At 47.5% G+C, this 14,246-nt stretch overlaps 1 protein-coding gene and 1 non-coding gene across 3 annotated transcripts in view; both read left to right on the top strand.

The window, feature by feature from the left end:
* Window positions 1-11,859, top strand: part of LOC143961019 (kelch-like protein 36) — a 30,415-nt gene extending 18,556 nt beyond the window's left edge. The window contains exons 4-5 of one of the 2 annotated variants that reach the window (XM_077470130.1): window positions 88-315; window positions 10,530-11,859. In XM_077470130.1, coding sequence (XP_077326256.1) covers window positions 88-315; window positions 10,530-11,841 — 1,540 coding nt within the window. In that variant the 3' untranslated portion in view covers window positions 11,842-11,859. Of the gene's footprint in view, window positions 1-87; window positions 316-10,481 lie in introns of both variants that reach the window. The other variant, XM_077470129.1, reaches the window with a different exon arrangement.
* A 1,288-nt stretch (window positions 11,860-13,147) lies between these two features.
* On the top strand, window positions 13,148-13,220 carry TRNAK-CUU (transfer RNA lysine (anticodon CUU)). The gene has a single exon. It is a non-coding gene; the product is annotated as a tRNA-Lys (tRNA).
* The last annotated feature ends 1,026 nt before the right edge of the window (window positions 13,221-14,246 follow it).

The raw sequence follows: 14,246 nt of genomic DNA, 5'->3' as shown, positions 1-14,246 counted from the left end.
GCATACAGAAGCTATAGTACTGTACTTGCTTAGACAGAGTGCTCAATTATTTTATTCTATAATTTATATATTTTTTACTTTTTGCAGGGTTGTACTTGCTTCAGTCAGCCCCTATTTCCGTGCCATGTTCACTAGCTCTATGCTAGAATCTGAACATGGAGAGGTTTGCCTTCTGGATGTCCCTTCTTCTATCATACAGAGCATCCTTCACTTCATATACAGCGGTGAGGTTGCTCTCGGCTTGGGCTCTGTTGAAGAGCTGTTTACCGTCTCCGGCCGACTGCAGATTACAGCTATGCAGGATCTGTGCAGCAGGTACTTGACCATTATATAATACATATAGGTGATGATATCATGTCTGTGAGCAGTTGCAAGCACTACTGGTCAGGAGGTCTCATGGAAGATAGCTGCTAGGGCTTTTGTTGTTTTCATCAGTTTGACATTGGTTGTAGATGCTTCTGCAACCATTCAGAAATCATTATTGGGTTAATTTGACCTGTAGTTGACTTTCATATGACCTGCCTTTGACCTGCTCTAACGGAGAAGTATGGCCAAAGCTATTTTGGCCCTACTCCTCCAGGGATCACAGGAGTTGCACTTCATTCTGCATCCCTGTGACCTGTTTTCAGTCAACAGCAGGCAAAAGCTGACGTCACTCAGCAGGCCCAAGCTCTGTAAAGATCCGGACTTTAAAGTTGGGATCCATCTAGATGCCTGGACCAACAGCTGGCTCAGTCTCACAGCGAACTGCTGGGAGACTGAGCCAGCTGCTCGTGCCCCCTACACAGCCTTCTTCCCCAAGTGAGCATTATGATGGCAGAACAGGGATCCAGTGATTGAATACCAAGAATTAATTGTTCAGTGGTTTTTGGTCACTCAGTTTAGAGCCCACAGGGGACAGCTGAAGCTATGATTGGTGCTGCATCCATCTAGATGAGTATGATGATAGTTTATTTTTTTGTATTCTCAAACTTCTCGTTTAGGCAGGTTTTGCATTCTCATAGACTTGTATAGGAATTAAAAATCCTCTTGAAGAGAACAAAAGCCTGTCGATGCAGGCCTCTATGCAGCTTGGAATACTTATATCCTGATAAACTCTGGAGATGTCTGCATGCAGAACCCTGACATTCATGGTTCTGCTTGCAAATACATCTGTAGGACCTGTGTTTATGGGCTTTTGATGCTTTAGGCAGGTTTTGCATCTCTATCAGTGGTGGCTGGTGAAGTTTTAGGATGGGGGGAGCGCCAGACCTGCCCTTCCCTTTTGACCACTCCCACTTCCCATAAGCCCCACCCCTTATAGAATCCACCCACTCTGTCCCCTGTATTCCACTTGCTTCCACCCATAGTGTCAGGAGTATAAGCTCAGAGTCACAGATACGGTATATATAGATGAGCACCACAGATACGGTATATAGATGATCAAATCATATATATGGTATATAGATCAGCACCACATATATGGTATATAGATCAGCACCACAGATACGGTATATAGATCAGCACCACAGATACGGTATATAGATCAGCATCACAGATACGGTATATAGATCAGCATCACAGATACGGTATATAGATCAGCATCACAGATACGGTATATAGATCAGCATCACAGATACGGTATATAGATCAGCATCACAGATACGGTATATAGATTCTTTAGGGTGGAGAGGCAGGGAGGGGGTTTGTTTAGGGTGGAGAGGGAGGGAGGGAGGCTATTGTTTAGGGTGGAGAGGGAGGGAGGGGGGGGTTATTCTTTAGGGTGGAGAGGGAGGGAGGGGGGGGTTATTCTTTAGGGTGGAGGGGGGGGCGTTGTAGGGTGGAGAGGCAGGGGCTGTTTTAAGGTGGAAAGGCAGGGAGGGAGCCGTTTTAGGGTGGAGAGGTAGGGGGGCCTGTTTTAGGGTGGAGAGGCAGGGAGCGGGGCCATTTTAGGGTGGAGAGGCAACCCCCAATTGCTGGTGGTGTTCTGTTCCTATACCACAGGCAGCTGCAGCAGTTACAGTGGGTGTATTGGGCCTCCTGCACCGTATACACCTGAAGCCACCCACCATTTGCTGGTGTTGTCCTGTTTCTATACCACAGGCATCTGCAGCAGTTACAGTTGGTGTATTGTGCCTCCTGCACAGTATACACCTGAAGCTACCCCCAGTTGCTGGTTTTGTTCTGTTTCTATACCACAGGCATCTGCAGCAGTTACAGTTGGTGTATTGTGCCTCCTGCACAGTATACACCTGAAGCTACCCCCAATTGCTGGTGTTGTTCTGTTCCTAAACCACAGGCAGCTGCAGCAGTTACAGTGGGTGTATTGGGCCTCCTGCACAGTATACACCTGAAGCTACCCCAATTGCTGGTGTTCTTCAGATCCTATACCACAGGCAGACAGCTGCAGTAATTACAGACGGTGTACTGTGTCATCTGCTCAGTGTTCATCTAAAGCAATTGCTGGTTGTCTCATCTCCCTGCAGGCCATTAGTATGTCTGGAAGGCCAACAAGGAGAGGCAGACAGTCATGAGCCAATAAAAGAGGGCAAGCAGGCTCTGTGTCTAGAGGCAACAGTGCTTTTTGTGGACGCAGTGCATTGTCATCAGCACGTGGCCATGGGACATGCTTGTCCTTATTTTCAGCAGCTGGACGTGTTGAGCCGCATCATGGCAAAGACTTGGCAGAGTGGATGACCAAGCCTCATCCTCTCTCACCCAGGCTCAGGGTACCGGCAAAGCAGCTGCCAACGCATCCTCTTCCCTCGTCTCAATGTCATCAGTCACTCCTTCCCTAGACCCACCATGTCCTCCTGAGGAGTCCCCCAAACTATTTGCTCCAGGAGGATGCCCAGCATTTTGAAGGCTCTGATGATGGTACCCAGCTAAAGGAAGGCAGTAGCTTGAGCGCAGAGAGAGAGGATGCTCAATAAGGACAGCAATCTGGCAGTCATGTTCCACCAGCTGCAGCATACTGCCAGGTTTGCTCCAGTGATGAAGAGGGAGGGGATGATGAGGTCACTGACTCCACGTGGGTGCCTGATAGGAGAGAGGAGGAGGAGGCACATTTCCAATGAGGTAGGATGCCCTCCGGGTGCAGCTTAAGGGCAGCACACACGCAATCACACCGCAGAGCTCCGCCTGTGCAGGGCGCTGCCTCTGCGTGTTATTCTAAAAGTTCTTTGGTGTGGGCCTTTTTTGAGACAAGTGCATCAGATCGCACTACTGCTATTTGCAACATATGTCTCAAGCGTATCTCGCGTGGCCAAAACATCAGCCACTTGGTCACCACATGCTTGACCAGACATATGTTGACCTGCCATGCAGCTCGTTGGCAAGCGTACCTTAAAGACCCACACCAAAGAACAAAGGGGACCTCTCCTTGCTCCTCATCAGCTGGGATCTCCAACCCCACTATACCTTCAGTCCTCTCTGAAACCTGTACTGAGAGGAATGAAGGTATAGAATTAGGTGTGTCACAGCCAAGTACTTATGGCCACTCTGCTAGCAGTACACCAACGTCCGATTGTAGCAGGCAAATTTCCCTGCCCCAGCTGCTGGACCGCCGAAAGAAGTTCACTCCCAGCCATCCACATGCCCAGCGGTTGGCTAAATTGCTAGCACTTCAACTGCTGCCTTTTCAGCTGGCAGTCTCGGCCTCCTTCCGCGAGTTTGTGCAATGTGCGGTTCCTCAGTGGCAGGTTCCCAAAGACCACTTTTTCTCACGGAAGGCGATTCCGGGTCTCTACCGGCATGTGGAAGGCAATGTCCATGCCTCGCTGGACAGGGTGGTCAGCGGTAAGGTGCATATTACCGCTGACTCATGATCCAGCAGGCATGGACAGGGATGCTACCTATCTTTCACGGCGCATTGGGTCACTCTCCTGGCAGCTGGGAAGGATGCAGGAAAAGGTGCAGTAGTGTTGGAGGTTGTTCTGCCACCGCTCCTCCAAAATGCTACTACTGGTTGTGACACACCTCTCTCCTCCACCCCCTCCTCTTCTTCTTCCTCCATTGCCTCTTCGTGTGCTTTGTCCATGAAACCAGCGGTGCTCCGTATGCGTTCAAGGGGCTACGCAAGTCCACTGAAAATCCTCTGGCTTACTGGGTCTTGAGGATGGATCACTGGCCAGAGCTTGCACAGTATGCAATTGAGCTACTGGTCTGTCCTGCATCCAACATTCTTTCGGAACGCACATTCAGTGCTGCTGGAGGCTTTGTAGCCGATCACAGGGTGCGCCTGTCCACCGACTCGGTTGATCGAATGACCTTCATAAAGATGAATCAGTCTTGGATCACCACCAGCTACCAAGCACCTGAAGCTGATGTAACCGAATATTTTTTTTTTAATTGTCACATCCCTTTAAGACTGCCTATGCTGATTCTGAGTGACTATCCTGTTATGTTGACTGACTATCCTCTTCCTCCTCAATGATCCTGCTGATAGCTTGGTAGAACATTTTTGGTTCTGGGTGCCGCCACTAGTACCTAAGGCCCAATTTTTCAGCCCCTGTTTAACAGGGGCATGTAATTACAATTTTTGATGCAATGCTTTGCAGCAGGGCTCATTCCTGCACTCCAACTAGAGTATCTGGGAGAGGTTGCAGTGTCGTGGCACCAGCGCCAGTGCCTAAGGCCCAATTTTTCATGCCCTGTTTAACAGGGGCATGCAATTACAATTTTTGATGCAATGCTTTACAGCAGGGCTCATTCCTGCGCTCCAACTAGAGTATATAGGAGAGGTTGCAGTGTCGTGGCACAAGCACCAGTGCCTAAGGCCCAATTTTTCATGCCCTGCTTAACAGGGGCATGCAATTACAATTTTTGATGCAATGCTTTACAGCAGGGCTCATTCCTGCACTCCAACTAGAGTATATAGGAGAGGTTGCAGTGTCGTGGCACAAGCACCAGTGCCTAAGGCCCAATTTTTCATGCCCTGTTTAACAGGGGCATGTAATTACAATTTTTGATGCAATGCTTTGCAGCAGGGCTCATTCCTGCACTCCAACTAGAGTATCTGGGATGAGGTTGCAGTGTTGTGGCACCGGTGCCTAAGACCCAATTTTTCAGCCCCTGTTTAACAGGGGCATGTAATTACAATTTTTGATGCAATGCTTTGCAGCAGGGCTCATTCCTGCACTCCAACTAGAGTATCTGGGAGAGGTTGCAGTGTCGTGGCACCAGCGCCAGTGCCTAAGGCCCAATTTTTCATGCCCTGTTTAACAAGGGCATGCAATTACAATTTTTGATGCAATGCTTTACAGCAGGGCTCATTCCTGCGCTCCAACTAGAGTATATAGGAGAGGTTGCAGTGTCGTGGCACAAGCACCAGTGCCTAAGGCCCAATTTTTCATGCCCTGCTTAACAGGGGCATGCAATTACAATTTTTGATGCAATGCTTTACAGCAGGGCTCATTCCTGCACTCCAACTAGAGTATATAGGAGAGGTTGCAGTGTCGTGGCACAAGCACCAGTGCCTAAGGCCCAATTTTTCATGCCCTGTTTAACAGGGGCATGTAATTACAATTTTTGATGCAATGCTTTGCAGCAGGGCTCATTCCTGCACTCCAACTAGAGTATCTGGGATGAGGTTGCAGTGTTGTGGCACCAGTGCCTAAGGCCCAATTTTTCAGCCCCTGTTTAACAGGGGCATGTAAATACAATTTTTGGTGCAATGCTTTGCAGCAGGGCTCATTCCTAATCTCCTACTAGAGTTTGTGAAGTGTTGCAGTGTTGTGGCACCAGTGCCTAAGGCCCAATTTTTCAGCCCATGTTTAACAGGTGCATGTAATTACAATTCTTGATATAATATTTCACAGCAGGGCCCATTCCTGCGCCCACCGTGAGTAACTATGAGAATTTACAGTGTTGTGGCACCACCACCACAACCAAGGCCCAATTTTTCTACCACTGTTCAACAATGGCATGTAATTACAATTCTTGATATAATAGTTCACAGCAGGGCGCTCCAGCGCCCACCAAGAATCACTTTGAGGGCTTACAGTGTTAGCAACACAAACACCTTAGGGCCAAATTTCTGCAGAGAATATAGGGCAGGACCCTACTTTCAAACATGCAACTTACAAACGTCTCCTACTTGCAAACGGAAGGAAACAGGAAGTGGGATGAAAAAACGGCCAAAAAAATTATACAGGTGTGATAACCCTTCCCTATGTTTTCCAAAAAGCTTAAAAATAGATTTTTTGACTGGAGCTACACTTTAAAAATGTAACACTTCAAAATTACAAACAGATTCTACTTAACACAACAAACTTACACAGTCCCTGTCTTGTTTGCACCGCCTGTATACTTCTGTTTGGAGTATATAGGGCCTGGGGCCCCCGCGCCTTTCCTTTTTTTTATTTGGGTACGGGGTTCCCCTTAATATCCGTACAAGACCCAAGGGGGATGGTAATGGGCAGGGGGGCTACCCATGCCATTTTTCTCACTGATTTTCATCCATATTGCCGGAACCAGACATTACATTAAAACCGCAAGCAGTTTTAAATGACTTTTTTGTCTGTTAAATGTCATTTTGTGCAGGGACTGTTTTAAACACGGGAAACATGTACCACTTCACAGGCATACTATAGATACCCCCCATGCACGATATTTAAAGGAATATTTAACTTTTTTATTTTATTTTTTTTACTTTAAGCGTCATTAAAATCAGAGCTCCCGAAAAAACAGGCGTTTTAAAAAAAAAATTTGCATTGATCCATGTCCCCTGAGGCAGGAGATGGGTCCCCAGACCCTTTTTTAGGACAATAACTTGCATATTAGCCTTTAAAATTAGCACTTTTGACTTTGAACGTTCAAATCGTATAGACTTTAATGGGGTTCTAAAATTCGTACAAATTTTTGGTCCGTTCGAAGGCTCTGGTGCGAACCGAACCGGGGGGGGGATGTTCGTGTTCGGCTCATCCCTAATCACCAACACAGAAAAAAAAGAATGACAAGTGTCAAGCTGTTGCGGTGACCAGGCTGTCCATACAACCCCAGTACTCCTTTCCAGACTTAGGGTATGTAGCACACTCAATCCTAGACCAAAAAAAAAAAGGATGACAAGTGTCAAGCCACTGCGGTGGCCAGGCTGTGTGTACAACCCCAGTACTCCTTTCCAGACACTTAGGGTATGTAGGGACACCCTTCTCTCCCCCAAAGGACGGGGACACCCTTCTCTCCCCCAAAGGACGGGGACACCCTTCTCTCCCCCGGAGGACTGGAACACTATCTCCCCTAGGGATAGGGAACTCATCTTGCCTACGGACATGAACCCCATCTCCCCTGGCAACAGGGACACCATCTCACCTAGTGACCCCATCTTCCCTGCGGACCAGGACCCCACTTCCCCTAAGAGCAGGAACCTGATCACCCTGAGTGTGCCAACCTCACCACCCTGCCTGATCACCCTGTGTGTCCCTGTGCGGGGAGAGAAGGGTGTCCCCATCCTCCAGGGGAGAGAAGCGTGTCCCCATCCTCCGGGGGAGAGAAGAGTGTCCCCCTCCTCAGGAGAGAAGGGTGGCACCCTCTCCTCCAACCACCCAAGGACCAGCTCTTTTAATTTTGGCCAACCCTGGGGCCATCTCCATCTTCTTCAAACAGCCAGGGGCACACTCCTTCTCTGCCAACCACCCAGGTGCCCTTCCCTTCTCCCCTGGCCACCCAGGGGCCCTCTTCTTTACTAAATGGCCAACCAGGGGCCCTCTCCACCTCCAAACACCCAGGTGCCATCTCCTTCTCCCACGGCCACCCAGGGGCCCTCCTGTTGATTAAATGCCACTCAGGGGCCTTCTCCTCCTCCAAACACCCAGGGGCTCTCTCCTTCTTGACCGGCCACCCAGGGGCTCTCTCCTTCTCCACCAGCCCCACAGGGGCTCTCTCCTTCTCCCCCAGCCCCCCAGGGGCTCTCTCCTTCTCCCCCAGCCCCCCAGGGGCTCTCTCCTTCTCCATTGGTCCCCCAGGGGCTCTCTCCTTCTCCATTGGTCCCCCAGGGGCTCTCTCCTTCTCCATTGGTCCCCCAGGGGCTCTCTTCTTCTCCACCGGCCACCCAGGGGCTCTCTTCTTCTCCACCGGCCACCCAGGGGCTCTCTTCTTCTCCACCGGCCACCCAGGGGCTCTCTTCTTCTCCACCGGCCAACCAGGGGCTCTCTTCTTCTCCACCGGCCAACCAGGGGCTCTCTTCTTCTCCACCGGCCAACCAGGGGCTCTCTTCTTCTCCACCGGCCACCCAGGGGCTCTCCTTCTCCACCTGCCAACCAGGGGCTCTTTCCTTCTCCCCCAACAACCCAGGAGCCCTCTCCTTCTCCCATGTCCACTCAGGAGACCTGGTACCCACCCCCACTGTCTTGGGACGGCATGATGATGGTGTACAGGTCTCCAGTGTGAGGGCTACAGGTAGACGCACACTCAGCTTCTTCGGCCCCTGATTGGAGGAAAAGCAGCGGAGGCGATCCAGCCCCCAGCACTTGACAGAGATCAAAGACCAGTGGCGGCCCGTGCATTGTGGGCACACGGACGCCGCCCCCCTGCCACCTCTGCTGCCCTCCCTATTCATGTGCCTCCAGAGCAGGCTAGGGGCATGGGGACATGTTAGGGGCAGGACTGGAGGCGGTGCTGCTGATAATGTAATTAAGCAACTCACACCGCCTCCCCGCTCCAGTCTATAATTTCCCTCAATTGAAATGAGCATGCACGGTATAGCCACGGTGAAGCCGCGCATGCACAGTGGAGCCCCACAATCAGCTGTTTTGTGACATAGCCGCACCGGAAGTGATGCAGTTGAGCTTCTGCATGAGTCAAGGTTTTTTTTTTTTTACAAAACCGGCACTGGGGAGCTACAATTCATTGAGGGAACCATAAATGCTACTGTGACATACTACTGTGAAGCAGAGCACGATCCCCCTTCGGAGACTAGGCCGCAGGGCAGTATTCCAACATAATGACCCCTAACATAGCTCCGTGACAACCACTGCCTTGCTAAAGAAGCTGAGGGTAAAGGTGATGGACTGATCAAGCATGTCTCCAGACCTAAACCCTATTGAGCATCTGTGGGGCTTCCTCAAACAGAAGGTGGAGGAGCGTAAGGTCTCTAACATCCACCAGCTCCGTGATGTCATCATAGAGGAGTGGAAGAGGACTCCAGTGGCAACCTGTGTAGCTCTGGTGAACTCTATAGAGTAAGCGTAGTCAAAGCATAGCCAGAGTCCAGTAACCAGATCGAGTAGTCAGCCAGGCCAGAGTTCAATAACCAGATCGGGTAATCAGCCTGGCCAAAAGTCAGGGATCCAAGTGGAGGAACAGCAAGCAGGATAATGAGCCAGAATGGAAGTTAGCAAGCCAGTCTTTAAACAGGAACGCAGGTTTTTTGTGATGTGACCAAGGCGAAGGCAGAGATGAAGTGAGCTGGACAGCTTTAAGTAGGCAGGTCAGACGAGCAGGATCAAGAACAGCTGGGTAACTGTGGAGAGATGAGCGCTAACAATTAGCCGACAGCTGAGCAGCCAGCCCAGAGAAGGAAGGGCTAAGCCAGCCCTGACAGCGGGTGCACAGATTACGCCCTGCACACGCCCTGCACACGCCCTGAACACAGGCAAATCAGCTTCCCAGCTTGCAATCAGCTGATTGCAAACTGGGAAGCTTCCCATAGACTGCTGCATGTCCCACGCCAGGTCACTCCTAAAGTGACCCTTTTTTTGCCAAAAGCTTGGAGGGGGGGCAGTGCCCGAGTGCCCCCTATGGACAGGCCACCACTGATATTTATACAATTCTGTCTGAATGCAAAACCTGCCTAAGGCTGAAGGAGGTCAACATAGGTCCATGCTCCTGCCCAGTTTTCTTTTGTTAAACTACTCAAGTCCTCCTACTCTCCTCATCTCTACAACATAGAGATTAATAATTCTGTAGTCCCAAGATAAGATCTTGGATAGCTGATTAGACTCCTTACAATAACACAGAAAATCTGCACAAGACACAGGACAGCTCGGAATTTAACATTATAAACAAGTATTTTTATCCACTTAACTTCAAATTACAACTTTGATGCGTGCATTTTTTTTTTTATCATTTTGAGGTACAGTTTCCTATGTTGTGAGAAAGTTAATTAATGTTCCGCCTGAGAACTAGCGGTGTGCACTGATAGGCCAGGAACCATGATGTCACTGGCTGTCAGAGGTCCCACAATAAGGATTGGAATGCAAACAGCGTGATTGCCATGATGGCCAATTGCAGTGATTAAATGAGGTTTCCCCTCAAACAAACCTCTGCTGGTTGCAGCTTTCACTCTGCCTCTCTCTCCTTTTCCCTCTCCCCCCGTCTCTCTCTCTCTAACTCTATGTGTGCACCCGCTATGTACATAGAAAAAGACTAAGTGGTTGATTTTCTGAATCTACGGCAACAATTTTATTATCATCTTTTATTGTTGTTATGATAAAGGTGTGTGCAATGAATAACAGCATCTTCTAATAAGACTTATGAGACTTTTCCATGATGCCTTACTTTAGGTTTCTCATCAACCAGCTAACTAACGATAACTGCTTCTGGATTTACAGACTGGCTCACAGCCATAATCACATCACACTTCAAAGGGTAGCTATTCAATACATCAGCTGGAACATAACCAGTCTTTATGAAAAAGAAGATATTCTTCATTTGGAGCAGGATGAATTAATATGCATTCTTTCCTCGGATCAGTTGATGGTATCTTCAGAGCTTTGCATCTATCGCATGGCTCTTCACTGGTGGAAAGCCAACAAGGCTGCAGGCAGCCCATTTCCTGAAGAACTACGTAGAGTCATCCAGTTTCCATTAATGTCACCCCATGAGCTAGAAGAAGTCAAAAGAGACTTAATTCCAGAGCTGTCCGGTCTTCAGGAACCAGTTCCTTTCAAACTACGCCAAGGTATGTTTGAAAACCAGATTGTTTGCATGGACCTTCAGGCCAGAGAAGACCACACTCTTGATGATAATGATTTCTTTCTTGACTGCTATGACCCTGTTTCCAATGAGTGGGATAAGATGACTCCCTTAAAATCTTTGATGTATCCTGGATGTCTTGCTGTAGAGAACTATTTGTATGTGACTGGGGGGATGAACCAGGACGATTCTGTTTCCCAGACTTTCCATGTTTATGATTCATTAACAAACAGCTGGACAGAATTTCCATGTATGAAGAGCCCAAGGGCCCTACATGGATTCTTATCTTATAGGAAGAAACTATTTGCAGTGGGAGGATGGAATAGAAATGACGTTATGGACTCAATGGAATGTTTTGACCTATCCAAAAATTGTTGGTCTGAGTTATCTAAACTACCATTTCCATTGTGTGCTTTTGCATCCACAAAGTTAAAAGGTAAACTGTACTTCATAGGAGGAGAAACTGGGCAGGACCGTTTATTTAGTGAGAAGGGACTACTGATTTATGATACAAATTCAGATTTGTGGAGCCACGTCCCAAATAAAATTGTTGTGGCGTTTGGAGGAGCAGTGACATTAGGTAACAAGGTGTTTGTGATTGGTGGCTATGATAATTATTGTCCATCTACAGGGCAGGCGGTAGCAACATCAAAATGTTTGTGCTTAGATGAACAAGGTTGGGTGTCCCAGGAACTCGAAGTCCCACCACTTCCTGAGAAGATAGCATCTGCTGGAGTTGTGCAATGGAAACAAAGAATCTATGTTTTGGGTGGGGAAAACACGACGCAGTTTTATAAAACGATATATTATTGGACACCCGGTGACTCCAAATGGACACTTTGTACGCAAGGACTGCCTATACCTCATGAAGGAGTGAGTGGCTTTGGTTGTGTCACCATGTGGGTTCCTATGAGAAAATTTTGTTATCTTATCCCAAACAGGAGATAAAATGCTTGATCCACAATATATATGTTTGTACATTGCTTACTAGTTAAGGCTCCATTCACACCATAGCTTTCCAGATTTCAGGCGGAATCACTGCGATTTTGCCCGCGATTCCCGAATTGCCACAAAACTCGGGACCCGATTGCGATCCTGTTAGGTGCAGCTAGTTCTGCAAATATCTCCTAAACTTTTTAGGTTTGGGAGATATTTCTTGCACCTTAATCTAGGCTTACCTGTAGGTTGAAGTGGTTGTAATGGGTTTACAACCGATTTAAAGTAGAACTATAGGCAAAACTTTTTTTTTTTTTTTTTCATTTTGGATACAGCAAGGGAGGGTTATAACCCATCAGATTTTTTTGTACAGAAATAATCAGAATTATTAAAAAGTACATTTTCCCAGTACGACTACACTAGGTTGGTAACCCTGGGTGCGGAAAGGGCCGAAGACGGGGGCTAATAGGGAGGGCATCAGCAATCAGACCCCAATTCACTAACATCCCCAGATATGGATCCACCACATATCCAAAAAGTCGTGTTTTAATGAAAGATAATGTGCCTTAAAAGTCCCACTTTTTTCATCAACATTTTTCTTTATACGTTATATACTTGTATAAAGGTATGGCATTGTTTTTTTAATACAAATTCATTGGAAAGCTAATAAATTGTTTATATAAGGGACAAATGGGTTATATGTATTAACTGTTGTTTCTACTGACAGTATAGTAGGAGACCTTAGCCCTTGTACACACGGTCGGAGATTCCGACTACCAAATCCGTCGGAGTAATTGCGACGGATTAATTCCGGAAGAGGTCCGGAAGTGATGTTGCATACACACGGTCGGACTAAGTTGTCGGAAAATCCGATTGTACACCGGCAAGTTGGAAAACTTGGTCCGTTGGATATTCCGACGGAAACAATCCGATGCAGACCACACACAGTCGGAATATCCAACAAAACGGTCCGATAGGACACATTCCGTCGGAATCTCCGACCGTGTGTACAAGGGCTTACAGTTCTTGCATATACTGCGGAAGTGCAGTATTATACATACTATCCAATATCACAGTAAAAAGTGACTCAGCGGGAATGGTTTGGACTTGTCAAATGCTTATTTTGCATTTACGGTAGACAAATTCAAACAAATAGTGATTTATATAGATTCAAACAAATACATTCATTTTCAGTAGTTGGGCTTTCAATAAGTTGTAGGGAGTCAGAAAAAAAGTTTAACTGTTTGTTTATGTTAAAAAAAAAAAACAATTTCCGTTGTAGTTGCAACTTTTTAGAGCTTTTAAGTTTTTACTAGTTGCCCGGCTAGCTCAGTCGGTAGAGCATGAGACTCTTAATCTCAGGGTCGTGGGTTCGAGCCCCACGTTGGGCGAGTGCTTTTTGCCATTCAAAAATAGCTATGCATCCAACACATGTAAGCTGGTATATATTGCATTTTTATTTTTACGTTTATTTATCCTTTCATTAATTCTTTCACTTTGAGGTCTGTACATGGTACCAACCTCACAGCGAGGAATTTTAAACACATTCCGTTAGCAACAAACATGGTAATTGTGTGTAAGTCTGACAAGCAGACCCCTACCTGTCAGGTGGAAGTGTTCGGGCAGCGCGGCTGCCCGAACGCTTCCACATACCCCTGGTAATGGCTTCATACCCCTGGTAATGGCCCCTCCCCCCATTAATGGGCTTCAAAACTGGGCTGCACAAGAACATCCGCATTCCAATGTAAGCCGGCACCAAATACCAGTTTTGCCGCAGTAGATTATATACACGGTACAGATGCACCAATTCAAAAGCAGGGTCACCGGAACCCCCAGGTATGTAATTTAAAGGAATTTTGCATTTGAAATATTTTGCCTTGGTCCAGGCAGGGGCGTACCTAGAGCGTTTGGCACCCGGGGCGGATCCTACATCTGGCACCCCCCCCCCCCCAACTTTTAAATGAAAAAACACCTACTATTTATTTTCCATTTTCTCAAGAATATTATTTTATATAGCACATATCTGCATTCTGCACCCTGTATACAGCACATATCTGCATTCTGCACCCTGTATACAGCCCATATCTGCATTCTGCACTCTGTATACAGCCCATATCTGCATTCTGCACTCTGTATACAGCCCATATCTGCATTCTGCACTCTGTATACAGCCCATATCTGCATTCTGCACTCTGTATACAGCCCATATCTGCATTCTGCACTCTGTATACAGCCCATATCTGCATTCTGCACCCTGTATACAGCCCATATCTGCATTCTGCACCCTGTATACAGCCCATATCTGCATTCTGCACTCTGTATACAGCCCATATCTGCATTCTGCACTCTGTATACAGCCCATATCTGCATTCTGCACTCTGTATACAGCCCATATCTGCATTCTGCACCCTGTATAC

This window comes from Lithobates pipiens, unplaced genomic scaffold (assembly GCF_037356315.1).
Source record: "Lithobates pipiens isolate NorthernLeopardFrog02 unplaced genomic scaffold, aLitPip1_a1.2 Scaffold_8, whole genome shotgun sequence".
In the NCBI taxonomy this organism is placed as follows: Eukaryota; Metazoa; Chordata; class Amphibia; order Anura; family Ranidae; genus Lithobates; species Lithobates pipiens.
Note: the sequence above shows the minus strand (reverse complement) of the source record. Positions and strands in the feature narration are given on the sequence as shown.